At 39.6% G+C, this 19,512-nt stretch overlaps 1 protein-coding gene across 1 annotated transcript in view; it reads right to left on the bottom strand.

Moving 5' to 3' along the window:
- Positions 1–19,512, bottom strand: part of LOC145999347 (ATP-binding cassette sub-family G member 1-like) — a 53,849-nt gene that overhangs the window by 13,533 nt on the left and 20,804 nt on the right. Inside the window, 5 exon segments of the mRNA XM_083136288.1 lie at positions 1,886–2,124; positions 2,792–2,937; positions 3,508–3,697; positions 5,086–5,203; positions 8,291–8,421. Coding sequence (XP_082992414.1) covers positions 1,886–2,124; positions 2,792–2,937; positions 3,508–3,697; positions 5,086–5,203; positions 8,291–8,421 — 824 coding nt within the window.

Below are 19,512 nucleotides of genomic sequence, written 5' to 3'. Positions count from 1 at the left end.
TCGGAGGTGCTTCGAATATCACCATCTATAATGAACTAAATAAAGATGGATTCCTGTGTTGCGAATTGTTCACTCCAAAATTCCATGCATGCAAAAAAGACCAAACAAAAACAAAATTAAAAATAAATTCTTGCAAACTGAGTGCTGCAGTCACAAAGTAAGTGGCAAATGATTGATTGTTCCAGCAAAAGGACTGTTCTCAAACGTATGTTTATTCCTGCTTTTCTTATTTTGCGTCACTTTTCTGCCTCTTTAGGCAAATCATAACAATGAGCATGACTGATGGGTAAATGAAACTGAGGAAGGGATACTCGCAGAGAAACGCCCATGTCCACCATTATATGAATTTTATGGATACTCACAATGAAATGAGAAACACTGAAGCCACATCTTATTTTCAAGTAGTTCCTCAATGTCCTCACGATACTGGGTCAACACCCAAATTTTGGCGGTTCCCACTGGGACTGAGATTGCTCGCTCCAAAGCTCGAGCGCCAACCAAAATGCTTTGCCTGAGCCCTCTACACCGTAATAGGTACGATTAAATTTAAGAGTAGACATATAACCACTTTATGGTGTCTGTCCTCTGTCGAGCAGTAATATATGACAGGAAATCGAGGAAAGTTGGATTCACAAATACGTCGCTGTTCCTTGTCGGCAAATTCTGACTGATGGCTTGACAAGAATGGACACACAGTTGTCTGTTACGAGAAATTCAACTTTGTTATGGTGGAATGTTTCGTTTCACAGGAATTATGTTTTTCTTCCTTTTCTTCCCTCTATTTGAATGCATTTTCGCTTGCACGCACAAGAAATGAATGAATTACTGATTTAGAAGTGCGAGGCCCTGTGCGGTGGCATGCATCGCACACTCCTAATGGCGGCCCTGGAAGAAATCATTCACACTTTTAGTGAGAAACGTGATATTATAAATATAGGGAGACCTGTGCCAGCACTTCCAAATTTGAAATTTTTACATAAAGAAAAGGGCAGGGAATATTTTTGCTATTTTAATGTTCATCACATCAATATGAAATGACTGATTGGTTAGTAGGTACTTGTAAACTCAGTAAATTATTTTGCTGTCCCTGCTTATTGTTTTCTAATGAACGGAGTGAGTGAAGTAAAGAAGGTTACAACTTGAATAATCTCGCCAACCATTGGAAGAGGGGCAAGGACAGGCCATGGCCCCCCATGGAAAATGAATGTCTACCTAAACAGTAATTTGTATTAATTATATAAGAGCGTTGAAGAAACATGATAATTTCAGACTGAAACCGTGTTTTTTGAGGAGGTATCACTATTATGGGAAAAAGTATGCCTCTTTTGCCTCACACCCCCCTCCCCTTGGAAAAATACCTTGCTTGCCTCTCACTGCAAAAAATCCTGCTGACGTCCATGGCTATCACAAAACACGAAATATCTCAGTCATTGGTGGCAGTGGTGGTTCCAAAACTGGGGGGGGGGGGGGGACAATGACATTTTACTTTCCCTTGGTAATAAGGTTTAGCATAGTGCGGGGGCAAAGGTGGCAAAAAGTGGAGGGCAATTGCCCTTCCCCCCTAATCGCCGCCACTGGTTCAGAGCCTACCATAATGTAGCAGGCACCGCACGCCCCTGAGGCACACACAGGAGATGTACTATGTAGAAATTTCAGCGAAATATCAGCTCTGTAGCTCAGTGATTGAGCAATGGCACAGTATGCCAGTGACCTGGGTTTGAGTCCTGGTCAAGCTTGCATTTTTCGCTGAAATTTCTATTAGACTATTAGTTGAACATGTAGCATTATGTCATGGTAATAATTTTATCTCAATTTTTGTACATTAACTACTGAAACTGGTAAGACAAAAAATAAATAAATACACATGTAGAGAAAAATTACTCACCAAAATCTGCAGGGTTGTGATGAATTGGGCATTCTAAGTTCATAGATGCTAGAAATGGAACCAATCCAACCACAGTTCCTTGATAAATGCACTGTCCCTCGGCCAGCATATACAAACGATCAAATTTTTCAAAAAGTCTTGCACTGGGCTGGTGAATTGTGCACACTATAGTTCGTCCACCATGAGCTAAAGATTTCAGCAAAGATATACACTGGAAACATGAAGAACTGTCCAGACCACTGAAAATAAAGCATCAATAAAATTATCGGTTATTATTATTACATAGTATGTGCTACAAATAAGTAACAGTCATTTAAAAAAAATGAAAAAAATTATGCATACACAGGCAAGGTTTGTGGTTGGCAAAAAGGCTTATCTGTCCCACAAGGATTCAAACTACCCAAACTATTGTATTTCTAATATTACAGTATAACTTACAACATCACTATAAATGTATTTGTAAAGTAATTCAGTGTGCATGTGAAAATACATAGATATTTCTTGTCAGCCTAGGACAAAAAAAATGATGAACTCTTGCCGATAGTGACATGCATTCTAATATGGAAACTTATTAGTTTTTAAGAAGACAAAGTAAAATAGAAAATAAATCATAATGGAATTGTTGTCACATGCTTTTTATATCAATATATTGAAATACATCATTCTTAGTGTATCCTTACATATATAATCCATTTATCAATAATATAATGGCATTTCTCATGGAATTTTTATATCAACTATTGCTTTACACATGAATAGGCTAGGTAAGATAGTTGTCAGATTACAATTGGACAGAAAATGCACACAATTACTATTCCTCCATGAATGTCACATTTTGTGAATGTCATACCAAGGAAACAGCAATGTTAACTAATTATATCACAAATTAGATAATATCTTATTTACCTTGTGGGTTCATCGAAGAACATTACTGGTGGGTTGTTGACAAGTTCAAGTGCAATTGACAACCTTTTCCGTTGACCACCAGAAAGGTTGGATGTTCTAGTATTACAGCACTCAACCAACCCAAGAGTTTCAAGAATTTCTTGTACCTAGAATTAAAAGCACAAAAGTTGCAGTTACCTTGAAATCTTACATACCACAAGCAAAAGTTACAAAAGAATTAAATGAATGTACAAAAAACTACAGGGAGGACATGCAAAAATAATAATATTTCTGGCAAAATTATATATGCTCTTATTCTAAAATTAATACATATTATGTAAAAGTAAACTAAATCCACATTTAATTTAAATCCAAATGGAGAAAAATAGGTTCTGCCTGAATTGGGTTCATAATTTTATGAAAGATATGAAAAATGTATACTTTAAGAAACAAACCTGCATGCACTATTTAAAATTTAAGTCTTTATTCAATAGTGGAGACATCTTTCATGAATTTTTACACTTGGCCTCATGACAAGTCACAATGTACTGTTATTCACAGCATATTGGCATGTGAATACCGAATACCCAATACCCATATTACAACCAAAGTTAGTTGCAGCAAGGATGCTAGTTAATGAATAAATTCATTAAAAGGGAAGTTCTATACACAGAAACTGCATTCAGATATTGCACTTCAAATTCTAATACATTCTGGTAAAAGGCAAGTGAACTTACCACAAGTCGTTTGTCACTTGGAGGCACATGCTTTCCTAGCTTCAGGTTGGCTGATATTGTCATCGCCTCCTGCACCGTGAGATGGGGCAGAAGCTGGTCATCCTGCATTATGTAACAGGACATCTTACGAAAGCGTCTCAAGTTCCTGTCTTTGCCATTGATCGTTACTGATCCTGTCAAGTTGTTTGTCCTGGAAAAATAAAATAATAATTGAAGTTTCCTCCTTTTTGCCAATTATTCACTCTGTAAGCAGTAACAAGCATCAAGATGTACTTTGATTTTTGCCTCGAAACAAATAAGAACTTCTTTCACATCACATTTTTTTTGTCACTTAAAGGGATGTGGTACGGGTTTGCCAAATCTGCACATTTTATTTCAATTCTGTTAAAATGCATGGGAATATTAGAAAGAAGAGAACAGTAAGTTTTAGGTTATGGATTTATCCACATTTTGGAGTCACAAGCAGATCTGTACTTCTACTAATAAGCCAGATCAAACATGTTAAAGAATATGATTAATATGTGTTCTGACTCCCATGTAGTTCTTATAATTAATATATTAAGAATGAAAATTCATGCTCTTCAACTTAAAAAGTTTTCACTAATTAGAGCAATGTTTAGGTATTTTTCGTAACAGCTAGTTTTTTTACAACCCTTCATCCTTTCGTCCATGAATTTTGTGCAGTTATAATAAGTAATGTGTCCTAGTGTACTGAATACTTCCATAACCGCCCATTTGGAAATCCAGCTCCTCATAATTCATGAACAAAACTATACCTTTTGCTCTTAATAATTACATTTCTTTAAAGACGTAATTTTTATTTTTATCAATATGCTTATGGTCTCTTATAACATTATCATTCAATTCTTGAATTTAGTGTGTCGATCTACTAATCAGTTTGTAGGGATTTCTTTATACCCCTTACAGCAAAGTGGTGAATGTCATCAAAGGTTATTTGATGCCCAGTAAGACACAGTGGGCCATGTTCCCTTTAAACTTTAGTTCCAGTCCTGAACAGAATATCTGTGTACGAAGTGGACCTGATTTGGGCCTATGGGCAGGAAAAAAAAAAGTCTCACTTGTTTTATATTTTTTTCAATATATTTTATTTGCTCTTTTAAAAAAGAGCTATGCTATGCTCATTCAGCAGGCTGCCACTCTGATACAGAATCCTCATACTTTTAAATCGCCACATATTTGTAGGCACTGCCAGAATCTGGAGTCTACAGGTACATATGGTGTGTGGCGTTTGCTATGAGGGGTGCAATGTTTATATTTAAGAACATTTTTAATCCACCCCTGTTGTAGCAGAGAAAAAGGTGAAAACAATGATAGCTGAAACATCATGAAAGTGAAAAGAAGCAAATACTGATAAAAGGAAATGCTGAAAATTGGCAACATTGTAAACTATTCTTGCAAGTTTTGCTAGGCCATCCTAAAAATTAGCATTTGGAGGGGTGATTTCAAAATTTATTGTTTTTTAAAAAACTGGATCAATATATTATTAATAATCTTGAATATTACTACAATTTTGCATTCTTAACACTAATGCAGCACATTAATAACAGCAATACTTACGTATATCCAGCCAAAATGTTCGTAAGTGTGCTCTTGCCAGCTCCTGAAGGTCCCATTATTGCCGTCAGTTCTCCACATCGAAACTTCCCAGTTATGGTCTTTAAGATGGTTTTGTAGCCTAAAATAAAAAAATAAAAAAAACAATTATTTCACTTGAGAGTTCAAAAATCTCAAGTGTTCGAACTGAAAAAGAAATATGTAATAAATAGTTAACAATACATCTGCATGCAACAAAAATCATAAATGTTATTTGAATAAGACAAAATTATCAAATTTAATCATCTCTGAACAGCATTTATAATATGGTTACAAAATAATATTGCACAAGTAGCACTAGATTCTCAGTCGGTCAGCACCACTGATTTATCCACACACATCCCCAACACCCTGAAATGATACAAGACACCCCTTAAAATTTCTAAGGCCTAATTTATGATCATTTTGGTGCCCTTTTTATATTCCTTGCCACCCCTTGGACAAAAACACGCCTTCATCCTGAACTGAAATTGATAGGGGGGGGGGGCTCAACCATGTGTAAGCAGCCACCATCTAAAGGCGAAAAAGTGGGGGGTAGAAGCCCTGAAGATGAATTTCTAAGTATATTACAACTCAGGCACATATCCAGAAATTCTTTTCGGGGGGGCTAAACATCATTTTTTACAGGGGTATAGATAGAACCTCGCAAGGTTTAAGGTCGATGGTGGCGATTCAGTTCCAAAACGGTGGGGGGGGGGGGGCAAGAAAAGTTTACTTTCTCTTGGTAGACAAAGGTTAGCATTAAAAAGCCATAGTGAGGGGCCAAAAATGGGGAGCAAGAGCAACTGTCTCCTAAATCTACCACTGTTTAAGCTGCTGTTTTTTTTTTCTTTCAGAACGTGATATCGGGACATTTTTTATCACTCGACTCCTCTGTTGCAATGTACGAACGTTGTGTTTGTGCCGAAACTATCTCAGAATGTGTATGTGTCCGTTTCACGAAGCTGTTATGCAATGAACAATCCATTCGAATGTTTTGATTTGATTTGATTTATTTTATTTTACTTCGCGTTTTGTGCCTCTTGGTTAATTTGCAAAGATTGGGATGAGTGATGAAATTGATGAATGGACATTCACAAACAACCATGCCCGAGGGGGATTCGAACCCGGGACCCTTGGCGTCGCAGCGCGATGTGCTAACCACTCAGCCACAGGGTCCGGCCCATTCGAATGTGTTCTCCCAGGTTTGGATATGATCCTTTATGGTGTTGTCGCCTGCCTTCGAAACGTTTTCCATCCTTGTGACTTGGATCTTCAAGATTTAGGAAGAATTCAGACCGAAGGCACACACACGTCGTTTGCAATGAGTGACCCAATCAAGAGAAACTTTTCACACCGTAGCGGCACGACAGGCTGTGCCTGTATGCAACTTATACAAGATGTTTAATCCTGCTAAGAAAGTAAAATTAATTACCAACAGTATTTTAATTAGAAATTTGTAGCATTTCGGAGGAGGGGGCTTCAGTTTCCGAACCCCCTTCCTGTCTATGTGCCTGGTGATACCCTATTTTGTCAGTTCCGATGGTGTTTCTATTTTGAAAAGGACAATTACGTTTATTTTTTATGTTCCATGTAAATATCACATTCAACAAATTACTTTGAAACACTTTAGCCATTACATAAAATTTTGGACAACTCATTCTCATTTCCTACTGCGGGGGAGGAAGGGGGAGCTCTGCCAACATTTGGATACATCCATGTATGTCCCTCCACGGAGATCGAACCCGAGACTCCTTGATTACACGGTGGCAGCGTAACCACTACGCCATTGAGGAGGTCCTGTCTACTAAAATTAAGCCAGCCACAGACCCCTCCTATGCCTACACTAACCACTAATAGATTAGATATTGATAATTACGATTATATAACTTCTTCCCAACATTATTAGCAATACCGAACGACTGAGTATAGGGAATCTGGTTACCATATAGCACCCATGATGTCAACAAACATCACGCACAGCAATACCATTGTCATAACCGAAAGATGACTGACCTTGCACTGAAGACAACAAACCTCTCACTTGAAATTTTCACCACGTGCAGTCCATGCGACAATTATTACCGCCTACTTCCCTATTCTTTTTTTAGACGCACGCTTGTGATCATTGCTTCCAATACTTGAATACATAAGCAGCTCAACCACGCATTTACATATTTCAGCTTCGAAAAAGTGGTCACAAAAGCCTCTGCGATAAGTTCAAGGGAGATTTCTGACCGAAGGGACAGGCGACAAGCACCACGGGGATTTCACACCGAAGTGGCAAGCGGGACGAGTACCTCCAGCATGCATTTACTACACCTGCCCGACCACCAGACTGACGCGACATGATTCACGACATTGAGGAAAAGGTCCAGTCTGAGCGACAGGTGCGACTTGCCGTGACCCTCCAGTACGAAAGCAAGCCGCACCCATAGGAGGGGTCATGGGAGCCATGCCTCTTCCCCCTCGAACTATGAAATATTAGAATGTGAACCTATAAAATCCTACGAAAATAACATTAACGATTTTTCAGATTTTGAAAGAATTTCGATTTCGTTCTTGCATGCCGAAAACGAATTGGTTTGTTGTGAGGAGGGGCAGGCTCTAGAAGTCCGAAGTCTGCAATATTGAGTAATTTTAGTTTTATAACTATTGATGAAAGGCTACATTGTTTTTAATCAGTAATTCGACCACAGATGAAACAGGCTATTGTGACCAGATACATATCAAGTAAAGTTCGACCTTTAAGAATATCACAAATTGGTTTCAATTTTTCCGAGTCCACATTTGCACTTTCCTGCAAATGTGTTAAAACAGTTAATCTCTTTTCTTTTAGAACATCCATCAGCTTTCTCGAAGACTTTCATGGATGCTATAAGAGGTTCAAACCCCCTTTTTCCAGCTTTGTAATTTTGCCTCTGGAAACACGATAATGTGCTAATGAAATAAGGTTCTTGAAAGAAAAATAAAGTATATATAAAAAAAATTTCATTGAAATGACAAAAAAAACACTAAAATTAAAAACAGCCAAAATGAAAAAAAAACAACTTTTAAAACATTAGTAACAACACAAATAAATTATCAATAAATGCAGCAGGAAAAAGAGGCATTTTGCCAAACTTCCGGGCTCTACTAATGAGTAATGACATAAAAATACGAAAGAATAGTAAGTTTATCCACAACTTACCTTTGCCCCTTCCCTCTGGAACGGAGTAGGCGAGTTTGTTGAACTCGATGTCCACCGGTGGTCTCTTGAGCAGGTGACTGAGGACCCTCGTCTGCGACAACGCATTCGGCACCTTCTTCACCAACCCCGAACTGGAACGAAGGGAAAAGCCCTCGTTAACACTTCCACCCCAACAGCCACCGTCCGATATAGTGAATATAGGGTCCCTGCTCCCCATGCCACCGTTTGGCAACATCACCCGCAGCAGCAACTACCGCTTCACTCTGCAAACTGCGATCAACTGGCGCCTGTTCTTCCTCCCTTGTAGGTCCGTTCCTTAAGCGGCGACAATAACATGTCTCCAGTACGTGTGTGTTGAGTCTAGGCTTCATTATTCGCCATTTGAAATCAGGCGGGAGCTCGTTAGGTTTTTCCTTACTCCTCCTCCTCATCCACCAACGCAGCAACGGCAGTGCTTCCTCTTTCTCACATGAAGATGTATTAACAATAGAATTCGTTGTATGCAAGTGGCGTATTCCCCATGTTTTTTTTTTTCATATTTTTTTTTTTATATGTAACTTGTTCATTATGTACGTGTACACAAATGATTGGTCGATTGTGTAAGACTATATTTTCACCAATAATGAACAGAACCCGGGTTCGATCCCCGGCGGGGGAGAACCGGAACTTTCTCAACCTGTTCAAGCGACTCCGGCGCCCACCCAGCGTCGTATAAAGTGGGTACCTGGAGGAAACTCTGGGGGAAAAGGCGGCCAGGGGCGTGGTGCTGATCACATCACCCCAAGCTTCGGCCGAGATCAAGAAAGTGTGGGGCCCTAACCCCACACCCCCTATACGTCTTCATGGCGTTGTGGCACAGGAGAGAACTTTTACTTTTTTTTACTTTTAATGAACAGAATGAAAGAGCAATATTAGAAGTTTTATACACAGACCTTAAATACCTTCGATGTTCTCCAAACGTGTGGCAGGGCAGATGCCCAGACAGTACTCCCATTCTCACCAAACCTTCTCAAGCATGTTTTGTGTGACGTCTACGATGGTGGTTTCCTCCGTCACAGGACCTTACAATGAGCAATTTCTTCCTGTGGGGTTTCATCAAAGACAATGTTTACGTTCCTCGACTTCCACAGACAATGTCAGAATTGCAAAGGTGAATCAACACAGTCATCGGGCGGGAACGTCACACAAGACATGTCTGAAGGGGGATGAGGCTAGTGGCCATTGATTGATTGATTGATTTTCTTTATTTTACTTTGCTTTTTGTGCCACTGTTGGCTAATTTGCGAAGATTGGGATGAGTGATAACATGATGAAATTGATTAATGGGCACTCACAAACATCCATGCCCAGGCCGTGATTCGAACCCGAGACCCCCGGCGTCGTAGCGCGATGTGCTAACCACTCCGTCACGGGGGCCGGCGCTAGTGTCTATTTAAAAGCAAGTGGCTTACGGGGTAAGTTCCACAGCTGAAAAAAGCGTTGGTGAGAGAACACTGCTTGTTCCTTTCTGCTTTCTGTGCCGCGCTTGGCAGAAGTGGTGTTGCCACTTGAAGGGACATTTCCCTTGGTGAACAGAAATCCAGGTGCAATTTTAGGTAAAACGGGGAATTTTATTAAAAATATAGTATAGAAACTGTCAGAAAATTTGAAAGTGTTGGACTTTATTTTTACTTGCATGGTGTTTTGTTTCTATTTCTATTCTATTTCTATTCTATTTCTATTTCTCGTATATCTAATTAATCTAGATGGGGTGTATAAGAAATAAATCGTATATACAATAAATAAGAATTGTTTTGGGTCAAATTTTTAGAATCCGCCACTATTATGTACGTCTAGACATGGACGTCCGGAAGGGGGGACAAGGGGGGCCGCGCCCCTCCTGGAAAATGAAGGTCCACCTAAAAAGTATATATTTCACACATAATTTCACTTCAGTCACAGTAAGGGTGTTGAAGGAACATTATAATTTCAGACTAAAGCAGTGATTTTTGAGGGGGCATCACTATTATGGGAAAAAATATGCCTCCGTTGTCTCCCCTGGAAAAAAATACCTTGCTTGCCCCTCCCTGGAAAAAATCCTGCGGACGTTCATGCGTCTGCATGAGGATGTGAAATAAAAAAAAAAAACCGCATATATTGATCATCAGTTTGCAACAAGAACTTTCTGTTCAGACATTATGCCAACCTTTTTGTTTTCATTTAGAGATGTCGGTGGAGGAAAATAGTGATCCAGTCTCGATTAGCCTTACTGTGCATAAAGTGGACTTAAAACACCAACTCAATCAATCAATCAAATTATTTAGGGATGACCATTAATATATCGAAAAATTATTGTCTTGTCTTTGTTCCTGTTTACAGTACTATGTATTGCTTACATAAAACTGTCGGAGTGTAGGTTAGAATTGATTCACCGTGAAGTGAGGTATACCAGACCGAAATTCGTCTCTCCCAACTGTAACCTCTGGATCCGCCACTGGCCTCCACCGAGTATCGAACCCAGGATTCCTTGATTACGAGACGACGACATCGATGAGGCCCCAGGAAAGGCGTTTGTTCTCGTTACACAACTATTTTCAACTCGATAGTTGCCATTTTATATCATAAGTGAAACTATTGCCATTAATCTGTCGACCAAAGCCACTGCGAATTCAATGAGATTCTGCAGTGCGTAGCATTGTAACATTGATCTAGCATGGCTGTCAGGGGATCGAAGCCATGAATAGTGGAACAAGTGGTGCTCAAGAGCTCAATTTACCGATTTCAAAGTGGAAAGTGTGGTTACACATTAAAGCTATCTAGGCTAGATATATTACAAGTAAATATTTAGTTCAATTTGTTTTCTAAATTGCAGTCAGTATCTAAGTATCAAATGAAGTTTCTTAAATTGTAATGTTAGCACCCAGTGAGTCTTGTAGTGTGCGACTTTGATAATCACGTAATTGCATATGTACATTCACGGACACTTGTGGGTTGAAACGATCCCGTTGAAAGTCAATGATATTGTACAACCCAGAAGTGTCAGTTAGTGTACGTTAACCTTTTTAGGTCGATAGAAGTATGATTATTTACGTGCGTAAAATAGGAACATTTCGCTTTTCATGTTTAATATTACATATTTGTCACTTTCTCTTCGCACTACTAGAGAAGTCTGATTATTTGTTAACGCGGTGTTTAATCAATACCTATATTGATACCTAGAAGTTTCATCGATAGCTAGCAGGTGTGAAAAACTATCCTAATCCATGTGAATTGTTGTAGTATTTCTCTTAGTAATAGTCTACATGTTTTTTTTTAAAAAAAATACACTAAATTCTTATTTTTATGCCGTCACTATTAAAAAAAGAACTGTCTCGCTTCTTAACCTCCAAAAAATGAATGATAATCTAAACAGTTTTGTGATTTCATTCATGAGTCCGGGCTCGGTACCTGGTGGAGACACATGGCACAGTGGTTCGGATCCCACTTTTATCTGCAGACCAGTCCCGATTAGCCTGTATGTGCATAAAGTAGTCTTAAAACAAAACGTCAAACACACACAGGGAGGGAAGGAGAGAGAGAGAGAGAGAGAGAGAGAGAGAGAGAGAGAGAGAGAGAGAGAGAGAGAGAGAGAGAGAGAGAGAGATATTCGTGTGTATGGATTCTGAAATTTGTACCCCTCCCAAATCCAAAACGTTATTCCGCCACTTGAAGAGGTTGTGTGTCGAACCAGGCCCGTAGCCAGGCAGGGGCCAGGGGGGCTCAGCCCCCTGACACTGCCATCAGCCCCCCTTGACATTAGGTAAAACTATTTTGTATAATTTGTTTGCAATAAAGAGTGAAAATTTAGACAGCTCACAATAAATCCACAGAACATGAACAGCAGCTATTACTATTACATTTGCTCATCTTGGTTATGATCTGAAGTCTAAGTAGCTGCAAGTATTTAGAAGATTATCTAGACTTTGTAAGTTTTTCATGGGGGGGCTTCTTTATCTGTACCTTCACTGCCCCTGTTAAGGCCTCCATTTAGACAGAAATCTGTGACTTTGATGTCATCATGCAAATTCCCTCCGCATCTGCGTCACAGGTTAACAGCTCCCAAGTTTTGGGAACGAAGAGGAGTTTCATTGCTAGGGATGGGGGTGGAATGTACTGTAGGCACTGTGATTGAATATTCTGCATTTTTTTGTGTGATATAAATATATGTATCATCTAAAGCCGTATGGAGTGTGTAAGGGATGATTTCAGTACCAGTCAATTAACACTTCAAGGGATGTTTTAAAAGATGTACAAAAAATGTAGTATTTGTGTAATATTTATCAATTTTATGTAACATGACCCCTCCCCCCACACATAATTTACCTTAATTTAATACTGTTAAATTTTTGTACAATAGAATTGGTTTTCAAAGCTCCCCTGGTAACCCGTGAGCCCCCCCCCCCCTTCCTTTGGAGATCAATTCTAGCTACGGGTCTGTGCCGAACACTCCTCTGCTTTAATAAACTCGACGTTTAAGAAATAAAACAGTCATCGCCATGGAAACTGGCAGTTATTGTGCATTCTTCTGTTGCAGCGTGCTCTGTGCCTCTGCCGCCTTCTTCCCCGAAGAGTCGCACAATGTTATTACCGTGGCCAGCTGCGATCGATGCCTGTGTCTGAACTGAAGAGCTTCCAAGCGAGGGGGGAGGGAGGAGGATCGTCCTTCACAAAAGCCCTGCGAAGTTCCATTCAATACGTAGTTTCGAACTCAAGCTTCATTGATTGTTGAAAGAGGTCACTTTACGTCGCTTTTATGCCGTTTTTTACTAATCGCTATGATATGATGAAGGGGCACTCACAAGGAACACCCATGCCCAGGTCAGAATTCGAACCCGGGATCCCGGGCATCGTAGCACGCTGTGCTAACCAGTGCCACGGAGGTCGGCGTAGATATCGATACGTTGGGAACCTTTCCTGCTTGGATCACGTGAACGATGTAACACACCCATACAAATCCTTGACAGTCATTCATTGGTCTCCAGACACACCTGAATTCTGGTGCCGCTACCGGAAACACTCATATTATAACCAAACCATCTTGGAATGAGTGGATACCGAGCTGCCAATGCCAAGTGAACAGTAATGCCTGAATCACACGTAGCTAGATCTCCTGCTGGATTTTCCAGTTGGACCTGGACTAGTTGCGTGGTTAGTTTTCACCTTAGACACTACTTGTTATCGTACTTGTCGATATACTTTTGTTCCCACAAGGCATTCCACAGAACAGACAAGATGAAAAGATGGACGAGCGATTTGAAGAACGTTGTAGGAGAATTACTGCTGTTATTAAAAATTAAAAGAAAAGCATGGACTAGAAATTGGCTCGAAAGAAAATATGGTACCGTACTGAACAAGCTTTTCAATGAATTCGGATATGCATATTCATTCGCAGGATTCGTTCATAAAAACATTTGTTCAACTAAACACGTCCAACATTAATACTCTTGTAGATTTTCATTATCTGCTAATCACATTTGTCCGTACAAATCTCATCGCTTTGGATAAATTTGTAAATATTAATGAACTGAACACGAATACATTACATTACTCTTACATTTTCTTATATCGAGAAGCGAACAAAAACAACCAGCACTCGGAACCACAGACAAAAACTTTCCTTCGCCAAACTCACAGCATGTACAGACTTTCAGTCTGATTGGCTGTTGCACGGAATCTAGCAGGGGAAGCCCGTTGACATTAGAACATGGCCTGATCGTCAAAACCAGTGAAGCAGCCAGTCCAGCGCCAACTAGGGCATTCCTACTGGACATCCAGTTCCGTGTGATTCGGCCTTAATATTGTTGCTCGCAAGTCCCAAGCACCATTAGGATTCTTCCGCAACTTCCTCCGATAAAACAAGAGCAGATTGACCGCAATGTTGTGTCTGCTTCCTGGACAGCGGACGTGAGGAAGAGAAGATCTAGTACAGTGAAATACACTCCAACTGTCATTTGTGGAGATAGTTTCCATACTAACCTTCATTTCTCATAAATCACATTTTCAGATTGTTAAGGAAGGCATGTATGTAGGTGCTTGTAAGAGGAAATACAAAATTTGCACTCGTTTCAAGTAGGAGATAAATGCACATTATTGCGATGACAATTATTATTAATAACTAACACTAACAAGAAACTTTAAAATAATATAAAAACTGCACACTTATTTTCTCACACAAATATCTCTCTCAAGCCTACACTCTACAGCTCTATTGAATCGTCATATTGCACGAATTGATTTGATTTATGTTATTTAGCGTCGCTTTTGGCTAATCGCGACAATCAGGGTGAGTGATGAAATTGGTGAAGGGGTAACACAAAGAACACCCAGGTCTGGATTCGAACCCGGGATCCCTAGCGTCGTAGCGCTCTGTGCTAACTAACACCTCCACGAAGGTCGGCCGTTGGTGCACAAGAATCCTTGAAAGTTAAATCTTAGTCTCTTTCATCTCATCTACAGAAAACTCTTTTTTGGGTATGCAACCAGTAAAAAAGTAAAGGTATCATCGTCCATCCTAACAGTCGCGATCAAGTTAACGTCTAACAATAAATCTTCAATTAACGTTAAGAGTGACAGCTAATAATAAAAATCATTAAGCTAAGCCCAGAGAGAAATCCTTAATCCGCCAGCGATCTCTTTACGGAAAATATACCAAGTAAACTATTCTTGCTCAATAATAACAGACCTATAAGTGCCATACATGAGCACCTGACAAACAATGCTAGCCAAACGTTACCGGAGAGAATATTCTCGAAGAAGAACGAAAAATAAATCCAAACCTGACCTGCCTAACCTACTCACGTAAGCATAAAAGCAGAAGTAAACATATGAGTAGGTTAGGTAGGTTAGGTTTTGTGTTCTCAGCGAAAAAGGTTTTGTGCTGTCTACCAGTACGTGTACAGCAGACAATAAGTATGTGACGCTGGAAAAGTTACTCTGACATTATATTCCACAGTTGCTAAAGCTGCAAATGCTCGGTAAACATCTCACCTTGGCAGTAAATTATTACTAGCAGATGTAATTATATGTTCATGTAATACCAGCTCCAACTAAAAAAAAATATCCCATATTATTTATCATGACGTCAAGCACATTACACCTTGGTGTTTTATGTTATCAAGCTGACGAAAACTTCCAATCCTGCTAAGCCACCATTTCAAAAGAAAATAAGAACAGAAAACACAGTATGTTCAAGAAGTCAAGGAACATTTGACATTTCGTTTGCTTATCGACCACTTCCATGACGAATGGTTAAATAAAGGATCCAGATGTTCCGGCACCTGCCTAAGAGACCGCTTTTCTTTAAAGTATTTATTTACTGTTTCCTATTTCGTACAAGTGATGCAAAGAGAAGGAAAAAAGTAAAAGCACGTGGTCCTAAGTTCACTTACGTCATGTCATAACAAATTCCACCCAGCTTCAGTAATACGTATTGAAATATTGCACTATAATTCTAAGGTAAGAACATTTTCCCGTCTTTAATCGAATAAGTAAGTAGTATTTAAGTAAGAAAAACAATAGTGAATTTCAAAGTGGAGTTAACACAGACAGCTTCCTCTCCTGTCTTGGCTAACAGTCAATGGATTTCAATTAAATTTCATTAAGTTTTTCTCGAATGAACTCGAGAAACTTAACATAAATTATGTAGAGTGAACCTTTGCTTTTCTTATCACTGAATAGAGTAAGTTGTTGATTGGGCTAAATAAATCAGCCTTACACAACTGAAGGAATATAATACTTGAATAAGAATGCTAAACCTTCGACTAGCAGAATATGATTTTTCTTAGAGCTTCATCAACATGTTTAACAGAATCGTCCATTTTAAATTACCTGTTCAAAACTGGAATTACAAAAAGTCGGTTATTTGTGAGTGTACCTTCATCTAATAATCAAAATTCCTCTCCCTCGCGATTAGCCAAAAAGTTGCAGAAAGCGATGTGAAATAATAAAAGTACAGAAAAACTGGCTACCACGTTATATATAGCCTACTGCGTTTCTGGATGGCTCGCCAGTATCTTGCACAAAAATTCTATCATTTGGCAAAATTTTTCCTCAATATGCATATTGTATGTACGATGTTATAAGTGGCGGAGTGATTAGCACAGCGTGCTACGACACCAGGGAGTCCCGGGTTCGAATCCCTGTCTGGGCATGGGTGTTCTTTGTGAGTGACACTTCAGAATTTTGTCATCGCTCATCATCATCGTCGCGATTAGCCAAAAGTTCTAGAAAAGCGACGCTAAAAAAATTAAATTAAATTATGAATGACAATGAGGTTTTCTTACACGGCTGAACCAAAATATAACATGGTGTAAAATTTCCAAAGGCGCTGGTCAGTGTTGAGAAACTGTCTGTGCTATCTGACAATGAAAGTAGTGCCTTCAATTTATCTAACCCCGCCCCCTGCCCGTATGTAACTGAGTAAGTACAAAAATTGAAAATTAGAGGGAAAACTTGTAGACAGAGCATGTTCGGAGTCGCATTGCAAAAGGCCGTTGCTCCGTGATATCGCTCCAACACACGCGATTACATATAGTTTACGAGGAGTCTGATGTGCTTCAGGCACGCATGCCAAGAAACGAGGGCGACGGACACTTGAGATTGCAAAAGAAAGGGAACAGCGCTGCCGAAAATGTGGAACAGGCAGAAGAAGGGGACGATAAATGCGATCCTCTTCTTTGTCGCAGTGGTAGAAGAAATGGAGCAACAGGCGGCTTCATCGGAGCTAGCAAAATCCAGATAGAACCAAATCGAATCAAAGGGTTTTTCCGCAAGTGCTCAGACAGTGAACAAGCTGCTTTTTTAAAAAAGGGCCAAGGACCGAACCACAGGTCAGTGGAGGGGCAATTGTCGGTTCACTCAATAGAAGTGGTAATTGAGGTCTGCACAATCCACTTCATTTCGCTTTGACTTTTTGCCAACTCCTGTATTGCTGTTACTATGCGCTAAAACAGGGGACGTACTATGCTGGACTGCCATAAGAAAATGTTGAAAGGAGGGGGAAACTGAAAGAATTCGGTGGAAAACGACACACTGGTTATAAAAAATGATAAATTATGCACTCAAGCCCAGTAACATAGAAAACACTGACCGACATTTAATGCACAATTTGAATTCACTAAAATGCAATAGGATCTCCTGAACGATACAAATCACACTCATTTTAATGCTCTGAAAGAAATTAAAATTTCACAAACAAGGTAAAATACACCTATTTAAATCTGCTGAACGGCCTTGGAATCTACTGAAAGGCATTACAATCTGCTGAAGGTTCCCTTTTCATCTCTTTCCTTCTGAATATCTCTCTCTTAGGGTCTCCCGGATGAGTATCGTCATCGCCTTGTAAACAAGGGTTCCCGGGTTCTATTCAACAATAATTCCTTGTGAATCTCTTTCGGAACGTTGAACCAGAATCATGATCAAATGTCTACATTAAAGACAGACCTTGTTACTATGTTCGGTTACGGGGCTGTGATATATCCTGTAGGACGAGGCCTGGCGTGGGAATGAATGGGTGTTAGTTTGTGAGTGTCCTTTGACGCAATCAGCATTCATCCTCATGGACGCGATTGGCTTAAAGAGGCAAAAAAGGGACTCCTAAACTTCTTGGCGCAACAGCCGTCAATGGACCAGGGCCTGCCAAGCAGCTTTTGCATCCCTTCAAGGTAGTGTGAACTCACTCAGAAATTTATTTGAGACGACCAAAGTAGGTAGTTCCTGGCAATCAAATATTTGAATAAATTGATGACAAACAAATGAGTGTTCAGCAGAACAAACCTCTTACAAATTTGTTTAGAACTGCCAATTAATTTGGTCAAAATTACAAATTTAGTAAAGGCTATCATTTTTTTATGCTCACCAGAAAGTCTAATACAACGTGTTTTCACTACCCTATGATTACATGAGCTTGTGTGCTCATTATGATCCGCTAGGCTATACCGGGGGTGGCATAGATACCGGCCTCCCATGCAGAGTATTCTAGCGAGGTAAGAGGCAAACTACTGATCAACGGCTCCAATGGTTGAAGAAAATGGATGGTCCTCTCAACAGCCGAGGAGGCAGAAAGTCCAACAGAAATAACACCCCTTTAAAAAACCTTGGGCCAGCTGACTCCGGGAAACGGCTAAATCCTCAACGGCAGATGTGGCGAAGAAGGAGTCCTTCAACACTTCGCAAGTGGAGGAAGAAGCAACCACTCTCTCGGTAAGTGAATCACATTTCCTTGTGGTGAAGATGGATCTTCAAAGAGTAAGGGAAAAACACCCGCTTGGAGTACAAGCTAGCAGCCTTATCATCAAGATCTGGTCCTGTGTGTTAATAACCCCCTACTCAAACTCAATTCTTAAAGAAATATCCACGAAATGAGTTCTGGTAATTAACATAAATCACTGTTTCCTGTGCAACCATTTGGAAAACTGGCTCGATACATTATCACATTCAGAAGGTCGTGAGATTCAATCTTCGAGAGCTACGAATTTAAGAACATTCGATTCGATACCGAATGGTGAATCATGCGGTTCATTTCACATGAAGACTTCAATAGAATCATTTTAAAATGAATAAGCCTGTTTCAGACTGCACTGATATGGTTGTAGCAAGACCATTCCGTGGGTACCGAAGGAACATCATTGCAAGGATGTAAAGTTCCTACGAAAGTTTGTCCTAGTTTCTGCTTCATAAACTCTGAATTTTCTACACTTGCTAATATTCTCTGTACGATTTTTTCCATTTCTACTTCAAAGGAATTTGCTCAAAGTTGTATCTTAGAGGTGACGGCTCAACCATACAGAAACTATATATATATTACTTCTGCTTCGGGTTTAGATTCTGAGTCGTTCTTTTTACACGAAATAAAATTAGGTTTTCTCGTGTGATATATACACATCTGTACCATCATAAGCAGTGTCATAAAAACCGGCGGTGCAAGCCGTGCGTCTTTCAATCTTTCAATCTGAAAAACTTCTTTCCGGATTTATTTACTGCTTGATTGATCTTCTTATAGCTTTACCGCAACTGTGGCCTCTGCAGAACATGCACTTTTGAAACTTAGGTTAATAAAAAATTATCCGTTTTGAACACTGAGCACAGGCAAACGGAACGGCTAAACGTTGAACACATTGTGAAGCAATTTACTGATGCCAAAGCATGCAAGGGAAATTTTTATATTTTTGCAAATAATTATTTTGTGAATTTACTATCCATACTTA

This window comes from Lepisma saccharinum, chromosome 1 (assembly GCF_977018435.1).
Source record: "Lepisma saccharinum chromosome 1, izLepSacc3.1, whole genome shotgun sequence".
Lineage (NCBI taxonomy): Eukaryota > Metazoa > Arthropoda > Insecta > Zygentoma > Lepismatidae > Lepisma > Lepisma saccharinum.
The sequence above is the reverse complement of the archived record's forward strand: the minus strand, read 5'-3'. Positions and strand labels throughout refer to the sequence as shown.